The sequence below is a fragment of the Oncorhynchus masou genome, chromosome 9 (assembly GCF_036934945.1).
Source record: "Oncorhynchus masou masou isolate Uvic2021 chromosome 9, UVic_Omas_1.1, whole genome shotgun sequence".
NCBI lineage: Eukaryota > Metazoa > Chordata > Actinopteri > Salmoniformes > Salmonidae > Oncorhynchus > Oncorhynchus masou.
Window position 1 is genome coordinate 45,472,336 of NC_088220.1, and position 20,650 is coordinate 45,492,985.

Below are 20,650 nucleotides of genomic sequence, written 5' to 3' on the forward strand. Positions count from 1 at the left end.
TGTGCCGCTAGAGATCCTGGTTCGAGTCCAGGCTCTGTCGCAGCCGGCCGCGACCGGGAGACGTATTGGGCGGTGCACAATTGGACCAGCGTCATCCAGGTTAGGGGAGGGTTTGGCCGGCAGTGATGTTCTTGTCCCATTGCGCTCTAGTGACTCGCAATGCACGCTGACCCTGTCGCCAGGTGTACTGTGTTTCCTCCGACACATTGGTGCGGCTGGCTTCCGGGTTAAGCAGGCATTGTCAAGAAGCAGTGCAGCTTGGCTGGGTTATGTTTCGGGGGGACGCACAGCTCTCGACCTTCGCCTCTCCCGATTCCGTACAGGAGTTGCAGCGATGAGACAAGACTAACTACCACTTGGATACCACAAAATTGGGGAGAATAAGGGATAAAAAAAGTTGTCCCTTTTGGCACCTCTCCATAGCAACATGTGAACAAGTGTGTTTGTCTGTCCTGAATGAGGTAAGTCACAGGTCCCAGTCTCTGGATTACTGTCGCCTGAACTGTCTTCCTCCTGGAAAACTCGAAGGTGTAGTCCACCATGGTCATGGTGTTTCTTTTGTTTGCCTGGTTTTTCTTCCACTGTTTTAGCGTAGTCAGGTCGGGGTTGGTTGAAGGGTGTTCAGACCTGGCAATTCAGGAAGAGCTCGACTGGGTCCGACCTGTGACTGTGAGTGGTACTGCGGTACAGGGGCTGAAAGTTGGCGAAGTAATGCTTGAGCAAGACAGTCTGTTATCCTCCCAAGATGTTTTTCATCAGAGCTCGCTTGAATATGGGGCGGCAGGGTAGCCTAGTGGTTAGAGCATTGGACTAGTAACCGGAAGGTTGCGAGTTCAAACCCCCGAGCTGACAAGGTACAAATCTGTCCTTCTGCCCCTGAACAGGCAGTTAACCCACTGTTCCCAGGCCGCCATTGAAAATAAGAATGTGTTCTTAACTGACTTGCCTGGTTAAATAAAATTAAAATAAAATAAAAAAATATCTGGACTGACCTTTCTGCTGCACCATTCGAGGCAGGATGGTAGGCATGAACAAGGGTCTGCTTGATTCTGTGATTTTATTTTTAAGGAATTGTTTTAAATCGGACCAGTTGGGGTCCGTTATCTGTGACCATTTCTTCGCACAATCTATAGGCTGTGAACAGGCTTCGTACCTTTTCGATGAGGTTCGTTGATGTCATTGGAGACCTCTTTGAATGGCTGTCGATGAGCACTAAAACGTTCTGCTTTTACTTTTCAGCAAAGGTGATGTGAATTCTCTGCCACATCCTCTCGGGCCATCTCCAAACATGAAGTGGTGCAACAGCTGGCATCTTCTGTATTGTTTGTCAGATCTGTCAACTCTGCACTTTCTTCTCTGTCACGGTCCAACCCTGGCCACCAGATGTAGCTACGGGTTAAGGCCTCCATCTGACAGATGCCAGGATGTTTGTGGTGTTAGTCCTCCAACAGTCTCTGTCTATGCTAGGGGTATGATCACTCACAAACCCCAGCGTACACAGCCTTGATCTTCAGACAACTTGTGTCTTCACATGAAGTAAGTACTTGATCCATCATCTATCTTGGCCACCCATTTACAGTGTAACTCCAAACCTTGCTGAGTAGCGGATCATTATTTCTTGTACTTTGTCTTTCTCTTCTCTTGGTAGTCTTGACAACACTGTCTGCATTACTGTGATCAGTTGACTTTCGGTATTCAATGTCGTAGTTGTACGCCATGAGTAGGAGTGCCCATCTTTGCATTCTCAATGCTGCTAAAATTGGAACCATAACCTTGGGTCCCAAAATAGCCAGCAAAGGCTTGCAACCAGTGATTAATGTAAACTTTCATCCGTATAGGTACTTATGAAACTTCATGACTCCAAAGATGATTGACAGGGCCTTCTTTTTATTTTCTGCGTGTGATAGCGTCCGCAAAATAAAAACAATGGGTTTTTCTTCTCAATTGTCCATGATGTAGGAGATCACGGCGCCCACACCATATGGTGATGCCTCACAGGCAAGCTTGAGGGGTCGTTTGGTGCACCAGGACATTACCCTGTAGAAGCAGTTGTTTGCTTTTCTCTAACACTGCATCGCATGCGGCAGTCCAACTCCATGGTTCTTCTATTCTTAACAGGTTGTGCAACAGCTGGAGCAAGGTTGACAGGTCCGATAGTAATCAGTCATAATACTATAGCAGGCCTAAGAACGACTTCAGTTCTGTTATGTTGGTTGGCTTGGGTGCTTTGATGGCACAACTTTTTTTTATCTGTGGGATGCAGTTCTTATCAATTTTATGGCCCAAGTATTCCACGCTGCTTTGTAAAAACTTGCACGTTGAGAGTTTCATTCGTACTCCGTAAATTTCCAGACATTTGAGCACTTCATCCAGATGTTCTTCTTTAGAACCATCCGGGATGAGGATGTCATTCAGGGAACAGGTGACATGTTCGATTGCTTGTAAAATCTGGTCCATGACCAACTGAAACATTGAAGGAGCACTTGAGACACCGTAGCTGAGGTGTATACATACCTGTACAGCCCACTGTGAGTGTTGATTTTCTGTGTCCAACTAGAGCTGCTGGTTGGCGTGCCAGATATCTAATTTGCTGAACGATGTCCCTCCAGCTAGTGCAGCGAATAAGTCCTCAGTGTTTGGTAAGGTTGTAAGTCTCACGCTCTGGTTGGTGACCTTATAATCGCCACATATCCGAGTAGATTTGTCACTCTTTGGAATGATGACAATTGACGCGGGCCAGTAACTCCTTTCGACTTTGATCTTTGTCTCCTCAAGCTTATTCAACACCTTGTCCACTACTTCCTTCAATGAGTATGGCACCGATTTTGCCTTCTGGAAAATGGGCTGAGTGTCAGGACGCGTCATAACCTTTTTGTTTTGATATCTTAGAAATTTGGCCCTTCTGAAAACTACCTGGTGGCTCTGTAGTACAGCTTTGAATGCCGAGTCTGGCTGTCACAGCCTTCTCCACTGAAAACATGCTGCCAGTTCAACTTTTCTCGAGCCAGTTACGGCCCATCAGTGCAGGTCTGTCTCCTTTTGACAATTACTAATGGCAAAGTCGCATTTTGTTTTTCATACTACACTGGCTCTTTAACATACCTGAGCGAAGGAAATTTCTCACCTGATTAGGTAGTCAACGCAGTTACAGGTTTCTTTAACTACAGGTGAGACAGAGCAATGGTAACACACTTCTGAGACCAGAGAAACAGCGGCCCCTGTCTAACTGCATGTCCAAATCCTTTCCATCCAAATTCTGCCCATTGGAAGTAGTGTAAACTGTATTCACTGCATTTACATGATTTGAGCCTCTCTTGCTTTCCCTGAATATTCCAAGAACACCAGGGAGTTAACTCCATTGACAATGCAATCTCACATGCCTTTCTGAATGTTAGATCCTTCTCTGCTAGCATCTTGTGCTCCATAGCTTCAGAGCACAGTCAAATTTAAATAAAATATTGTATCTGTCACATACACATTGTTAGCATATGTTAATGCGAGTGTAGCGAAATGCTTGTGCTTCTAGTTCCGGCAGTGCAGTAATATCTAACAAATTCACAATGACTACCTTACACACACACACACAATGTAAGGGGATGGAATAAGAATATGTACATATATGGATGTGTGATGGCCGTGCGGCACAGGCAAGATGCAATAGATGGTATAAAATACAGTTTATACATATCCTACATTACTCATCTCATATGTAAACATTATTAAAGTGGCATTATTTAAAGTGACTAGTAATACCATTTATTAAAGTGGTCAGTGATATTAGTCTGTGTTTGAAGCAGCCTCTGTGTTTGTGATTGCTGTAAGATAGAAGCTGTTTTTCAGTCTCTCGGTCCCAGCTTTGATGCACCTGTACTGACCTCGCCTTATGGATGATAGCGGGGTGAACAGGCAGTGGCTCGGGTGGTTGTTGTCCTTGATGATCTTTTTGGCCTTCCTGTGGCATCGGGTGGCGTAGGTGTCCTGGACTGGAGGGCAGGTAGTTTGACCCCCGGTGATGCATTGTGCAGACCGCACTACCTTCTGGAGAGAGCCTTGCGGTTGAAGGTGGAGCAGTTGCCGTACCAGGCTGTGATACAGCTCGACAGGATGCTCTCGATTGTGTATCTGTAGAAGTTTTAGGTGACAAGCCAAACTTCTTCAGCCTCCTTTACCACGCTGTCTGTGTGGGTGGACCATTTCAGTTTGTCCGTGATGTGTACACAAAGGAACTTAACTTTCCACCTTCACTACTGTCCCGTCAATGTGGATAGGGGGGTGCTCCCTCTGCTGTTTCCCGAAATCCACAATCATCTCGTTTTGTTGATATTGAGTGAGTTTTTTTCCTGACATCACACTCCGAGGGCCCCCACCTCCTCCATGTAGGCAGTTTGGTTGTTTTTGGTAATCAAGCCTACCATTGTAGTGTCGTCTGCAAACTTGATGATTGAGTTGGAGGCGTGCATGGCCACGCAGTCATGGGTGAACAGGGAGCACAGGAGAGGGCTGAGAAAGCACCCTTGTGGGGCCCCAGGTTTGAGGAGCAGTGGGGTGGAGATGTTGTTTCCTACCTTCACCACCTGGGGGCAGCCTGTCAAAGTCCAGGACCCAGTTGCGCAGGGTGGGGTTCGAGACCCAGTGCCTCAAGCTCAATGATGAGCTTGGAGGGAACTATGGTGTTGAATGCTGAGCTGTAGTCAATGAACAACATTCTTACATAGGTATTCCTCTTGTCCAGATGGAAAGGTAGGATGGAGATGATCCTTGACTAGTCTCTCAAAGCACTTCATGATGACAGAAGTGACTGCTACAGGGCAATAGTCATTTAGTTTAGTTACCTTTGCTCTCTTGGGAACAGTCCACAGAATTCTCACGTAGCTGTTATTTTTGTCCAGGTGGGAAAGTGCAGTGTGGAGTGCAAGAGAGACTGCCTCATCTGTGGATATGTTGGTGCATCCATAATTAATAGGCCTACCTACTCTATTAAAATATATTCATCTTACTTTATTTCTCTAATGCCAAACTAGTGTGTCTTGTTTGCAACAAAAATCGCAGTTTACCAAGAATTATCTGAGAATCTGAGCATGCTACTTTTCAAAAGTAGATTTTTCACCCCGGACATGAGGCCCGAGTCCCGATGCAGAAAGGAGGTAGGCCTATTTTAAGGAGTGCACGTGTAGCCATGAAGTGCTTTGAAAGGCTGGTCATGGCTCACATCAACACCATCATCCCAGAAACCTTAGACCTACTCCAGTTTGCGTATCGCCTCAACAGATCCACAGATGACGTAATCTCTATTGCACTACACACTGCCTTTTCCCACCTGGACAAAAAGAACACATACGTGAGAATGCTGTTCATTGATGGCCTCCCGAGTGGCATAGTGATCTAAGGCTCTGCATCGCAGTGCTAGCTGTGCCACTAGAGATTCTGGTTCAAGTCGAGGCTCTGTCTCAGCCGGCTGCGACCGGGAGACCCATGGGGCACAATTGGCCCAGCGTCGCCCGGGTTAGGGGGAGGGTTTGGCCGGCAGGGATGTTCTTGTCCCATCGCGCTCGAGTGACTCCTGTGGCGGGCCAGGCGCAATGCACGCTGACACAGTCGCCAGGTGTACATTGTTTCCTCCGACACATTGGTGCGGCTGGCTTCCTTCCGGGTTAAGCGGGCATTGTGTTTCGGAGGATGCACGGCTCTCAACCTTCGCCTCTCCTGAGTCCGTACGGAAGGAGGTTGCAGCGATGGGACAAGGCTGTAACTACCCATTTGGATACCACGATTTAGGGGTCAAAAAAATGTATAAATGCTGTTCGTTGACTACAGCTCAGCGTTCAACACCATAGTGCCCTCAAAACACATCACGAAGCTAAGGACCCTGGGACTAGACATCCCTCTGCATTTGGATCCTTCCTGACGGGCCTTCCCCAGGTGGTAAGGGTAGGCAACAAGACATCTTCCACGCTGATCCTCAACACAGGGGGCCATGACTGCATGGCCAAGCATGACTCCAACACCATCAAGTTTGCCGACGACACAACGGTGGTAGGCCTGATCACCTACAACGATGAGACCGCTTATAGGGAGGTGGTCAGGGACCTGGCAGTGTTGTGCCAGGACAACAACCTCTCCCTCAATGTGATTAAGACAAAGGAGATTATAATGGACTACAGGAAAAGCAGGGCCGAGCAAGCCCCCATTCTCATTGATGGTGCTGAAGTGGAGCTGTTTGAGAGCTTCAAGTTCCTTGGTGTCCACATCACCAACAAACTAACATGGTCCAAACACAACAAGACAGTCGTGAAGAGGGCCTATTCCCCTCAGGAATGGCCAAGCTTCCTGCCATCCATGACCTCTATACCAGGCAGTGTCAGAAGAAGGCCCAAAAAAGACTCCAGCCACCCTAGTCATAGACTGTTCTCTCTGCTACTGCACGGCAAGGGCTACCGGAGTGCCAACTCTAGTTACAAAAGGCTTCAATAACAGCTTCCACCCCTAAGCCCATAAGACTGCTAACAGCTAATCAAATGGCTTCCCGGACTATTTACATTGCCCCCCCCTGCTACTCGCGGTTTATTATCTATGCAGTCACTTTAACCTTACCTACATGTACATATTACCTCGACTAGCCTGTACCAACGCACATTGACTCGAATCCGGACCCCCTGTATATACAGTTGAAGTTGGAAGTTTACATACACCTTAGCTAAATACATTTAAACTCAGTTTTTCACAATTCCTGGCATTTAATCCTAATAAAAAATCCCTGTCTTAGGTGAACAATTTTTTATTTTCTGAGTTCTTGGCTGATTTCTTTTGATTTTCCCATGATGTCAAGCAAAGAGGCACTGAGTTTGAAGGTAGGCCTTGAAATACATCCACAGGTACACCTCCAATTGACTCAAATTATGTCAATTAGCCTATCAGAAGCTTCTAAAACCATGACATCATTTTCTGGATTTTTCCAAGCTGTTTAAAGGCACAGTCAACTTAGTCTATGTAAACTTCTGACCTACTGGAATTGTGATACAGTGAAATAATCTCTGTAAACAATTGTTGGAAAAATGACTTGTCATGCACAAAGTAGATGTCCTAACCAACTTGACAAAAAAATTCATTTGATTTTGATGATGTTCGTTTAATGGAAAAGGGAAAACTTCCGATTTATGTTTGTCGTACAAGAGGAAATCTTAGCATTTCTCACATAGGCCTAAACAAAACAGAAAACACTGTGTGCTCCATTTAATTGTCTAATTTCTATGACCTGATGGGAGATCAAAGCAGTGGTGGTCTGGGCTTGTAATCGTGGCGAACTTTGCGCTGTATAGCGCATTTTTTTCAGTACGTGAAGGGGATCCAATCAGTTTAGATTCCGTGAAAAAAATAGGCCTATAGGCTGTTATGTAATAGCCTATAAAAAAAAATGTTTAACCCCTTTTCTCCCCAATTTCATGGTATCCAATTGTTAGTAGTTACTATCTTGTCTCATCGCTATAACTCCCTTACAATAACTATAACTCCCTTGTAATTACAAGTTGCACATCAAATTATTTAGGGTTATATGATTGTCTGCTCTGCCATTCCTCTCCATCACACTAGGGCTGCCAAGAATATAGGTTTGCTATAAGATGTAAATGGGGAAGATAATGGACCAATGAAAAAAATAGATAAAATGGCTCCTGACTCTACCAAGAGATGTATGTAGTGAGAAGAGCCCTTCCGAAAATACATTTAAAATCATGTTTTAATGCAACAACAACAAAATCCAGTGCGGCTTTACTTCCTGGCTATTATGACTCTTCTCTGCATGCTCCTAGCTGCCATGGTGCCTACATTTGATTTCAAGCATGAGGGGTAGCTGGCTCCTAGATAATTTACTTCTGAACAGATTATGGTACAAAGATATATTTTTAGCACGTGCTAAAACAATGGCTTATTGATTTGTTTATTCCATTGTGTGTTTTTGGAATTGTCTTTATAATTGTCTGCCACTCACTTATTTTATAGATCTGATTGCAGTAAGATGACATCAAGCAGTAAGTATTAGCCATTTATATTTCATTTGCACATGTACTTTGTTGGTGTCTCTTCTGATACAGACAATATTCTGTTCAAACTGACTGTCTTACTCTGTAATGTCAGTGGAAGGGTTTTCCCTCAGTTTCACTGTGATCCTCATGTCTTGATTCATACCTCCCTAACCTTGTTCCTCTGTGGCTGTGTTGTCAGGTGAGCTACTGGCCAGTCTGGTCCAGGAGCCCCTGATGATGAGCATGCACCTGCTGGCCAACCCTGGGGACTCTCTCCTGCTGCAGCACACCCTGGACCGCCTCCTCCGCTGGGTGTGCCCCAGCCTGCGCCTCTTCCATGTCTCTGAACGGGCCTGCCCCCTCCGCGACTATGCACGCTCCCGCTTGTGCCCCGTGGCTGGGTACCCCTCCCTGGCTGTGACTGTCTTCCTCCATGAGGCCTATGGCGAGGAGCGCATCCTCCGGGTGCTGGACTTCCTGCAGCGCCCACCCTGGCAGTACCACCACACGGAGAGCTGCGGTGGGAGGACCGGGGGCATCCACATTACCTCCTCCACCTCCCCGGCCAATGCCCTGCTCCGGCCCTACCTCCTGCCCAGCCGAGACTTCTACAGCCTGGGCACGGGGATGCCTGTGTGGGGGGTGCGCCCGGTGCACTGCGGTGGGGAGATGCTGCGGGTGACGCTCTACAGCAGCTACGATAACTTTGACGACGCGGTGCGGCTTTATGAGACAGTGCTGCAGAGGCAGGTGGAGGAGCAGAAGACTGGGTTCTGTTGGTTTACGCTCTACACGGAACCGGGGCTGTGTCTGCAGCTGGCTCTCAAACAGCTCTCCCCAGGGGTCAGGGTGGAGGCCTGCAACTCGGCTGTGCTGCAGTTCAGGGTAGAGGAGATGGGTCAGCTCGTGCCCCTGCTGCCCAATCCGTGCACGCCCATCAGCGCCACACGCTGGCAGACCGAAGACCTGGACGGGAACAAGATACTCTTTCAGGTATTTTAATTGACATGACACTATTTCCTATATTGCACTACAATACTTTTATTCAGACTCCTGTGCGGATCTGTGGTCAGAGATGGTGCCAGTAATATATAGATGGAAATAAGCTACCGTGTATTTTATGATGTGCCTTTTGTCTTAACTTCGCCACACTGCGTCGTCTTGCTGCATTTCTTTCCCTACATTTAAATGAGACGTGTGAAGCCCAGTTGCTTCTCGAGATTGAAATATGTTTGGGTTTAGAGTTGTGGTAAATGTTTAGCTGCTATGTGAAACCTCTGTGGTTTCTGCCCCCTGAGGATCAATTGGAAGCAATTCTCTATGGCTGTGAAAACACCAGAGGCGGTTGGTGGGAGGAGCTATGAGGAAGGTCTGGAATGGTATCAAACAAATGGAAACAATGTGATTGACTCCGTTTCGTTGATAAAATTCCAGCCTTTACAATGAGCCCCGCCTATATTTCCTCCCACCAGCCTCCTCTTGAAACCGTGTAACGCTGGATGAAGTTACTCTATGATTATCTTTTAATTACAGTGAGACTACTGTTCTGCATTCAGGCTGATTGTCTTGTAAAACCATCAGGATAAAGAGCAAAATAATGTAAATGCAGTCTGTGTGCAGCACAGAGATGCAGCGAGCTCCAAAAGTATTGGGACAGTGACACATTTGTTGTTGTTTTGGCTCTGTACTCCAGCACTTTGGATTTGAAATGATACAATGACCAGGATATTTTCATCCATATTCGGGTGAACCGTTTAGAAATTACAGAACGTTTTGAACATGGTTCCCCCATTTTAGGAGACTTATGTGTATTAAATTAGTCAAAAGTGTAGTATTTGGTCCCATATTCAGAGTGCGCAATGATTACATCAAGCTTGTGACTACAAATTTGTTGGATGCATTTGCTCTTGGTTTTCGTTGGGTTTCAGATTATTTTGTGGCCAATAGAAACCTTTACAAAATGAAGTAACAAATGAAGTTGCAAGAGGAACATAAACTGGGGATAAACCAAATAAAAGGTTGCGCTCAAACAACCCAGGTCTCTATATCACCTGCTTAAATACCCTACCCTCAATATGGACCGTACCATTATTAACCAATCATCAATTAGCAGGTTTAAATACAGCCATGAAATCACAAACTGATTCAGGCAATAATCAATATTAATAATCAAAACAAACAGCAAATGCATCCAACAAGTTTGGAGTCACAAGCTTGATGTAATCATTGCGTGCTATGAATATGGGACCAAATACTAAATTTTTGACTACTTGAATACATAAAAGTGAATTTGTCCCAATACATTTGGTTCCCTAAAATGGGGTGATGATGCACAAAAAGTGCTATACTTTCAAAAAGGTTCACCCGATATGGCTGAAAATACCCTCAAATTAAAGCTGACAATCTGCACTTTAACCTCATAGGTATTGTATCATTTCAAATCCAAAATACTGCAGTACAGAGCCTAAACAAAACGTGTCAGTCTCAATACTTTTGGAGCTCACTGTATATCACTGCACTGTATATCACTGCAAATACAATATTTTTGGTTATGGAAAATTTATTTCACAGTGGTATAGATAGTACAATCATTATCTACACTGTACTTGCTTGTTTTGTCACAGAAACTGAAATTAGGCAAACTATTAGAATTTTAGCAACCAGGAAATGGCTGGGCGATTTCTGCATAGTGCATCTTTAATTGGAACTTAGGTTTGTTTTTCCTGTCTCTGTGGGCTCCATAATTGTTGAACCATCCATTCCTTTCACCTCAAGTCTTCCAGAGAAAGTTAAGACTGTCAATCTCTGTCCCCCAGGTGAAAGCCCCAGAGCAGCCTCAGCGAACCCTGACCTGTGCCTTCCCTCTGACCTGCCCCAGCGTCTCGCCCAGAGGGCTATTGAGGAGCGTCGTGTCCACCCCGCCAGCAGCCCACGCCCTGCAGCCCTGCGGCCAGATGACCCGTCTAGGGAACAGGCCGCGCACCGATCCAAGCCTGGATAGGCCTGTTTTACCCGGGGGTCTACGGTGTGGGGGAGGGGTGGAGAGCATGGGCTCAGACAGCTGCTATAGCACCCCTCCAGGCAGCTCCTGCTACTCATCTCAGCGTAGCAGCCCCGCTATGCTATCTGTTAACCACCCCCACGAATCCTCCCCTCTCTCATGCTCCGCCTCCCCGGCGCGGCCCTCCCTGTCCATCTCCCATCTACTGCTGGAGGAGGAGGAAGAGCCGGAGACCAACGTGGACACGGGTGTCCCCGTGACAACGACCCCGTGCTCGGACACAGACTTCACCATGGCGACCAGCTCGAGGGACACAGGCGTCTCGGTGACGCCGCGTTCCGAGAGACCAGCCGCTGTGGGGGCCTCTTCCCTGGAGAGCCTGGCAAGGGAGCTGAGTGCCTGTCTACCGGAAGCTCACACACCTCCACCCCACCACAGGACTTGGGTTGTGAGCAGCTCTACCAAAGCTGCCAGTCCCGGGTGCAAGGCAGGGTCACAAGCCTGGGATAGCGGTGTTATCAGCTGGGCATCGCCGGGTGAGAGCTACTCCAGAGGGCCTGTGGGGCCACAGACTCCTGCTAAGCCAGCAGCAAAGGCTCTGTCACCCACACACAATATAGACCCAATAGATGAGTTCTTCATCTGACTCCTTTCTGCAGTGTAAGCAGACAGGCAGTTGTAGGACATTTTGTCACTATCTAACATAATTTAACTTGATGTTGCCTCCAGAGAGAGACTGGGAAGCTCATTGAAACCATGGAGACACAAAGGACCTAACTTCCTGGTGCTCAGACCGTCATGCCAGTCTAGGTTGGCGTCCAAAATGTCACCCTATCCCCTATGTAGGGCTGGTGGGCTCTAGTCAAAAGTAGTGCGCAGTAGGGAATAGGGCGCCCTTTTGGACGCAAACTAGCTAGGCTAGGACGGGTAAAGCCTATAGTAAATGAAACAATGTTACGCCCAGGGATTTCAGATGCCTAATTATTGTATAACTAACTAGGCTACTATGCATTTTATTACCAGTGGAAGTCGAAATGGATACAAATATGTGCCGTGAGTGGGTAGATACATGTGGTTGTCTGCACTGTGAAAGCTGATCTGTTTGGCATCGGAATGGTAGCGTATCTGAGTGAACTAAATCCTTACCCCAAGAATGCACTGTCTATTAGGTCTGACTCCTGGGTCAGAGGTTAGTATTGTACAGTATCATTATCCTATTTTTCTAGAATTAACACATTGTATTTCAACAATGACTGTTGTATCTTCTAATACAATACTAAACCATTGGTTGTATTGAGTAGACCTTGCCAAACCACTGTGTTGAAAGGACACATTTTGATAAGACATTAAAATGCTGATAATTTATTTATTTTCTGGGAAAAAATTTCGTAAAGCTGCTTGTTTCAAGGACTGTGTTTAGGCTACATATTTTTGTAATCTGTGTTTACAAAGATGGATTGAAGACTAGAATACAACGAAAGACTAGATAGAGAGCTAAGAGATACTGCTTGTCTGAGATGATACCTTATACATTATTAACAAAGTGTTGGCTGACATTACCATGAGGCCTTACAAGGCTGTCTATAACTGTTTACCAAACTGATCGTCTAGAGGCCGATTTCTTAGACCAATTAGCCTTAACTTGGACTAAAAAGTGCTTTCAATGGAGAATCTCCATTGAGAGTGCCTTTTAGTCCAGAACTATGTGTAATCTGATGCAGATGCCGATGTTGAAGTTGGCTCAGAACAAAGTGATGTAGGCCTATGTCAAGCATGTGAAGTAATGACTTAGGGCTGGCTGGAGTCAATCTGTATCGCAGAAGTATTACGGAATATCCAGGTTATAGCTCAATTTAAAGGCGATATTCCTGCGTTCAGAGAGACTGCATTCACGGTAAATGCTGCATATTTTCGGCTCAATCGGAACTTGCCTTTACATTTTAACGCTGATCTTCCGCGATACAGATTTAATCCACCCCTTAGGATTTTTGACATGGGAAAGTGTTGTTCGCTCTTGATAAATCCCAATGCAACTTTATAATCTACTGATATAGGAAATAACTAACTCACTGACCTTTAAAAAAATCAAATAAAAAGTGTTAGGATGCTCTCCCCCTTACTGGCACAGAAGGTCACAGGTTCTAATCTTGCCGATGCCCTTTCTCAAAAAATGTATATTTATATTTATTGGACACTTAAACTAGGAATATTCTTTGTTTAGTATCAGCAACGCTGCTGGATAAGTATACATTTGGATTAAGTCCGTTTCAGTAGACAAAATGTCCTATACAGTACTCTACACTTTATAAGTCTGTAATAAAATAATTTAACCACTGGAAGGCGGCAGTGTTCCAAAGAAGTTATCACACGCGATTTTGTAGAAATAACTTTTAGTTTGGCTCAAAAAAGTGAATTACACATTGTTGGTTTTGTTGAATATCTTAAATGTACAAGTGCAATACCAAAGCATAAACATACTTAAGAAATCTTTAAGAAGACAAAGCTTAAACGTACAGTGCATTCAGAAAGTGGTCAGACCTCTTGACTTTTCCACATTTTGTTACGTTATTCTCCTACAATGGATTCAATTGTTTTGAAGGCACCTAAAGGACTGATGAAACCAAGATTGAGCTCTGGCCTGAATGCCAAGCGTCACGTCTGGAGAACACCGTTAGGGATGGTGCCAGGTTAAGCATGGGGATGTTTTTCAGCGGCAGTGACTGGGAGACTAGTCAGAATCAAGGGTAAGATGAACGAAGCAGGTTACAGAGAGATCCTTGATGAAGAAAATCTGCTCCAGAGTGCTCAGGACCTCAAAGATTGGGTTCACCTTCCAACAGAACAATGGCCTTGAGTGTCCCAGCCATAGCCAGAACTTGAATCTGATCTAACATCTCTGGAGAGACCTGAAAATAGCTGTGCAGCGACGCTGTCCATCCAACCTGACTGCGCTTTAGAGGATCTGCAGAGAAGAATGGGAGGAACTCCCCAAATACAGGTGTATTTAATAACCAAGAAGATTTGAGGCTGCCAAAGGTGCTTCAGCAAAGTAATGAGTAAAAGGTCTGAATACTTATGTAAATGTTATATTTCAGATTTGATAAATTTGCAAGCATTTCTTTACCTGTTTTTGCTTTGTCATTATGGGCTATTGTGTGTAGATTGATGAGGGGGAAAAAAACTATTTAATTAATTTTAAGATGAGGCTAAAATGTAGCAAAATGTGAAAAAAAGTCAAGGGGTCTGAATACTTTCTGAATGCACCGTATATGATATTCAAAAGCATTTTCCATGGAGTTGTTGATTTACCACTGCATGTATTTGTCACTAGGGCCGGGATTCAATCAGAGGCACGTTGTAGAGCGTTTTGTCTATAAAGATATTTTTCTATTGAGCCAATACCTGCAGCATTTACCATGAATGCGATCTTCACGAATGTTGGAACATTAGCTTTAAAATACGAATTGTCGACAGTGCTCTTCAACATGCCCGGCACAGGTGTAACGAGCTCAACAATGTTCATGACTAGTGTCAGTTTTATTGTGTCATGAGTCTTACCAAAGAAAGTCCGGTTCAATGGCACTGATGACTGAGTTTTAGGCCAATGAAGCCGGCCGGTTCCAGCCACGTCTATATTTAGATTGCACAGACATTATGGCCTTTTATATGTTTTGGTAGCCTGGCCTCCAGTCTGTTTCACCATCATTCCACTCCTTGTCATTCAAAACTGTTTGGCATATGATATGGATTACAAGGACTGGAATATTAGCAGAAACAGATTTGTACCCAAGCTAATGTTTCAGCCTTTTGGCTCATCAACTTTGATGTAAGGGCTGTGGCTCCCCACTGTTTGTCACAGAATGTCATTGCCCTGGTGAGTCCTGTTCCTGCAGCCTATCCATTCCAGGTCTTGAGCTCACTGGCCCTCTCTGGTCATGCGCACCTTCACCGGGTCAAACCTCTTGTACTGCTGCTCCCTGAAGAGATAGAGGTGCCCGTCAGGATGTGTCAGCGCACTGTTGGTTACCTGAGGCATCCCTGTCCAGTCAGCCAGTAAGGGTCAGACCTCAGCGTGTGCAGGTTGACCATGGAGTAGCGGGTGCCCATAAAGAGGACCATTTGTCGCAGGAGGACATAGTAGAAGGCACAGTCTGGGTGGTGGGGGAGGCCGGCCTGGCTGCTCCTCCTGGGGAAGCCAGGGTCCAGGGCACGGCCCGAGCAACACCGTACTCTTACCTCGAGAGGGAGCGAGACAATTCCGCACAAACAACAACACTACTTACTCACTGAGGTACTTTAGCCTGTTTGTTCTTTAGCAAAGTCCTCTGCTGTGTTTAATTCATTGTCATGCAGCCACAGTCAGGAGAATTGGCTAAAGCACACTGATCATGTGAAAAGGCCTGGTCCCAGATCTTTCACTGACTAAAGTGAATTTAAGGAGATTACTTTACCTTTTGAAGAAGTATCACTTGCTGTCCAGCGGGGAGAAGGCCTCTGCCTCTGGCCAGTGGGAGGTGGGGCCAGCGCTGCTGGAGAAGGAGAGCCACGCTCACGTTCCCCTGAGCCGACCCCGTCCAGTACGCACTGGCCCGGGAACACCAACACTGTGTGGTTCTGGTCTGAACACACAAAGAAAGACTAGATAAGAATACATGACAATGTTACATTTAAGCAATAAGGCACGGGGGGGGTGTGGTATAGGGCCAGTATACCACGGCTAAGGGCTGTTCTTAAGTGCGACGCAACGCAGAGTGCCTGGATACAACCCTTAGCCGTGGTATATTGCCATTTACCAAACTGTAATATACTCTGTAATATGACCAATAATTTGTAGTTATGTACCTTTAAAAAAAGTTTTAATTTATTCTTCTGAGTGGCAGCCCACGGGTACAAAAATAATCTATATGTGTGACATAATGAATGGAAAATGTGATATGAAATGACTTTAAATAATGTACCTGTTATCCCCCAACCAAAAAAAAGTGTTTGCTCAGGGATCAGAGAATGAGACCATATGGAATGGGAGAAAAGATTTTAAGTAATGGGGTGATAAGCGATAGGCACTGTGATGTTGATGTATGAGCGTTCCATGGCAAACTCCAAGAGAATGGTTTGTCGGTCATCTAAACTAAACTCTTACAAGTGTTACTTCCACAATCTAAACTCAGCAAAAAAAGAAACGTCCCTTTTTCAGGACCCTATCTGTCAAAGATAATTTGTAAAAATCCAAATAACTTCACAGATCTTCATTGTAAAGGGTTTAAACACTGTTTCCCATAAACTATTAATGAACATGCACCTGTGGAAGGGTCGTTAATTGCCTACCATCTGTAAGCTGTTAGTGTCTTAAGGTCACAGTTATTAAAACTTCGGACACTAAAGAGGCCTTTCTACTGACTGAAAAACACCAAAAGAAAGATGCCCAGGGTCCCTGCTCATCTGTGTGAACATGCCTTAGGCATGCTGCAAGGAGGCATGAGGACTGCAGATGTGGCCAGGGCAATAAATTGCAATGTCCGTACTGTGAGATGCCTAAGACGGCGCTACAGGGAGACAGGACGGACAGCTGATCGTCCTCGCAGTAGCAGACCACGTGTAACAACACCTGCACAGGATCGGTACATCCGAACATCACATCTACGGGACAGGTACAGGATGGCAACAACAACTGCCCAAGTTACACCAGGAACGCACAATCCCTCCATCAGTGCTCAGACTGTCTGCAATAGGCTGAGACCGGACTGACTGCTTGTAGGCCTGTTGTAAGGCAGGTCCTCACCAGACATCACCAGCAACAATGTTGCCTATGGGCACAAACCCACCATTGCTGAACCAGACAGGACTGGCAAAAAGTGCTCTTCACTGACGAGTCGCGGTTTTGTCTCACCAGGGGTGATGGTCAGATTTGTGTTTATCATCGAAGGAATGAGCATTACACCGAGGCCTGTACTCTGGAGCGGATCGATATGGAGGTGGAGGGTCCGTCATGGCCTGGGGCGGTGTGTCATAGCATCATCAGACTGGGCTTGTTGTCATTGCAGGCAATCTCAACACTGTGCGTTACAGGGAATCCTCCTCCCTCGTGGTACACTTCCTGTAGGCTCATCCTGACATGACCCTCCAGCATGACAATGCCACCAGCCATACTGCTTGTTCTGTGCGTGATTTCATGCAAGACAGGAATGTCAGTGTTCTGCAGGGCCAGCGAAGAGCCCGGATATAAATTCCATTGAGCACATCTGGGACCTGTTGGAAGGGAGGGTGAGGGCAAGGGCTATTCCCCCCAGAAATGTCCAGGAACCTGCAGGTGCCTTGGTGGAAGAGTGGGGTAACATCTCACTGCAAGAAATGGCAAATATGGTGCAGTCCATGAGGAGAAGCACTGCAGTACTTAAATGCTGCTGGTGGCCACACCAGCTACTGACTGTTACTTTTGACCCCCCCCCCCCTTTTGTTCAGGGACACATTATTCAATTTCTGTTAGTCACATGTCTGTGGAACTTGTTCCGGTTATGTCTCAGTTATTGAATCTTGTTGTGTAAATATTTGTATGAACATATGTTAAGTTTGCTGAAAATAAACGCAGTTGACAGTGAGAGGATGTTTCTTTTTCTGCTGAGTTCATATCAGGTAAATGTCCACTGATTATAATGAACTACCTTGTGAGTATAAATTAATGTTAGGCCAAATATTGTTTTACAGATTCATTTACTTCTCCTATGGGACAAATGTTGGTTGATACTTGATAGATGAAGTCTCCTACGTAAAAAATATGAGAAATCCAAACCAGTTGCTGTGTACTGGACCAAAGGGTTGCAAAGTTACTGGAATCTTCAGGAATTTAGGTAATTAACAGAAAATCAATGGCAATCTATCATAACTTTGGTAATATACAGTGCCTTCGTAAAGGCCCTTTGACTTTTTACAAATGTTACCTTACAGCCTTACTCTAAAATTGATTAAATTAAACATTTCATCAGCAATCTACACACAATACCCCATAATCACAAAGCAAAAACAGGTTTGCAAATGTATTAAAAATAAAAAACATACCTTATTTACATAAGTATTCAGACACTACTACTAGACTTGAAATTGAGCTCTGGTGCATCCTGTTTCCATTGATCATCCTTGAGATGTTTCTGCAACTTCATTGGTGTCCACCTGTGGTCAATTAAATTGATTGTAAATTATTTGGAAAGGCACACAACTGTCTATAAAAGGTCCCACAGTTGTCAGTGCATGTCAGAACAAAAACCAAGCCATGAGGTTGAAGGAATTGTCCGTAGAGCTCCGATGCAGGATTGTGTCAAAGCACAGATCTGGGGAAGGATACCAAAACATGTCTGCAGCATTGAAGGTCCCCAAGACCGGGAGACCCACAGAGCCTGGACTCAAACCAGGATCTCTAGTGGCACAGCTAGCACTGCGATGCAGTGCCTTAGACCACTGCACCCCTTGGGAGGCCCTGTATGCATCACAGTGCTAGCTGTGCCACTAGAGATCCTGGTTTGCGTCCAAGTACTGAATATTTATGTAAATGTGATATTTCAGTTTTTTGAAATATTAATTTACAAAAATGTCTAAACCTGTTTTTGCTTTGTTACTATGGGGTATTGTGTGTAGATTGATGTGGGGGATAAATGTGGGGGATTTATTTTTAATAAATTGTAGAGTAAGGCTGTAACGTAACAAAATGTAAAAAAAAGTCAAGGGGTCTGAATACTTTCTGAAGGCACTGTGTACTTGAATAACAAAACAAAAATGTATTCATATATAGTATTAATTTGTTATGTGTCTATATTGTCTATGAGTTTCTAATAGATAGACATAATGGTTCAAGAGAAAATAGCCCAATTAATGTAAAAATCATCTAATTAACAATGGTATTATTTTCAATTACCTCTGCAACTTGTCCAATTATTGACTTTTTTCACAACTGCCACTAGTTTGACACCAAAACTTTGACAACAAATTAACACAGTAAAATAAAAGAGCAAAACATTTTTCAAATGATACATTATTTCATGCTGAAACCCCCATATTAAACACCAATGGTATTCACTAAGTTGATGGTTGATATTTAGGATAATGTTTTACAGCTTTGCATTCTATTTTTAATTTTTAAATAATCTATTGAATTGTTTCAATTCACATATATTTTACATGTGATAAGACCAGAGAGGGCCCGAGATAATTAGACACCTAAAGGACCACTGGTGGTCTTGTGATCGATTACATAAAATCTTTGAAAGATACCAAAATTCTGGTTGTTTTACAGGTAAACGTTGAGAATGTCAGGAATTAAGAAAGACGTGGCTACTGCAAAATAATGTAAAACGAAACACAAAGCAGCATCCTATGATAAGGCTCTGGACATCACACACTCATTTTGTTTGCAAACAGGCTGAGCAAACATTTGTCTTTGCAGTGGATGATATCAGCATCACCAAGGAGAGGAGGAAAAGCTGACGAAAAATTACACCTGGCAGGAAGAATATAACAGAGATTCTTTGCTGAGATCGATGCTACTGTGTCTAATCTAAACATACTGTATACTTGGGTCAGTCTCTACACAAATCATTTAAAACATATAACAACTGCTAGATTACAGACTGTTAGAGGAAATTATGGTTGAAATTACTAATTATGTATACATTCCAATCAGAACTGACTAGTCCAAATGCTATAATGTACTTTACATGTGAATTTTCTCTCTTGCTCCCATTCCCAATTGTATATAATGTAGTCAGGAGTTTAGTAACAATGAAGGTCTGTTCCTTAGTTCATACATTTGTACAATCTCCAGGTGGTAGGAACGGCCCATCTCCAGGCTGTCTAGAATGTTGATTTATACTGACTGGCCTTGACTTCGTGCTGATAACGCGAAGGCTCGAGAGCTAGAGGGCCCCTCTACTTGTGAAATAGATAGAACGTTTAGAAAATGCTGACGTCCTTTTCAGTTTATAACCTGTGGAAATATGTGTATGTGGTTAGTACTGTTATATAAATATTCATACACATGGCTCATATATTATACAGCACTAAGCTGATCTGCCTGACTCAAGTCATTTCTTGTACCCCTGCTAAAACTGTCCCCCAGGACACATACCCAGCAATAAACTGCCCCCTCAGCTCTGTTATCTCAGCTCTATTGTTTCAGGACCCGGTCCCACTGTCCCCCGACACAAACATACCCAGCAATCAACTACCCCCCTCAGCTCTCTGTGTTTCAAGACCCCTCTGATCTCCGGTGTCACTGTCCCCTGACACACACATACCCAGCAATAAACTACTCCCCTCAGCTATGTTATTTCACGACCCCATTTGCTCCCTTATCTCACGACTCCGGGTCACACACGGACATTCCATCACACACACCTGGCCATAATGGGACACACAAACATCTTCTTGCATAAACACACACACACACACTCCACTCCCCTTTCTACTGGGCAGGAGCCAGGATGGGACGACTTCACGGGGCACCAATAAGGCTCCTGCACAGGCTCGGTCAGGACCCGCCTCCAACCTTCACCAACCAGTCAGAAGACAGAACTACAAGAATCAACCTACGTCATTCTATGTACAAAATCTGTTGCACACTCTGTTTAGGGATCCTTGTCAGCTG

The 20,650-nt window shown here is 44.7% G+C and overlaps 1 protein-coding gene across 1 annotated transcript; it reads left to right on the forward strand.

Moving 5' to 3' along the window:
* The first annotated feature begins 8,001 nt into the window (after positions 1 to 8,001).
* Positions 8,002 to 12,517, forward strand: LOC135545232 (protein FAM124B). The gene is made up of 3 exons (XM_064972861.1): positions 8,002 to 8,024; positions 8,218 to 9,011; positions 10,835 to 12,517. Exons 1-3 carry the CDS (start codon positions 8,012 to 8,014, stop codon positions 11,663 to 11,665), a joined length of 1,638 nt encoding a protein of 545 aa, XP_064828933.1. The 5' UTR covers positions 8,002 to 8,011; the 3' UTR covers positions 11,666 to 12,517.
* Positions 12,518 to 20,650: the final 8,133 nt, after the last annotated feature.

Coding starts and splice junctions, on each gene's coding strand:
- LOC135545232 (XM_064972861.1), top strand. Junction 9,012..10,834: donor GGAACAAGATACTCTTTCAG/GTATTTTAATTG, acceptor TCTGTCCCCCAG/GTGAAAGCCCCAGAGCAGCC.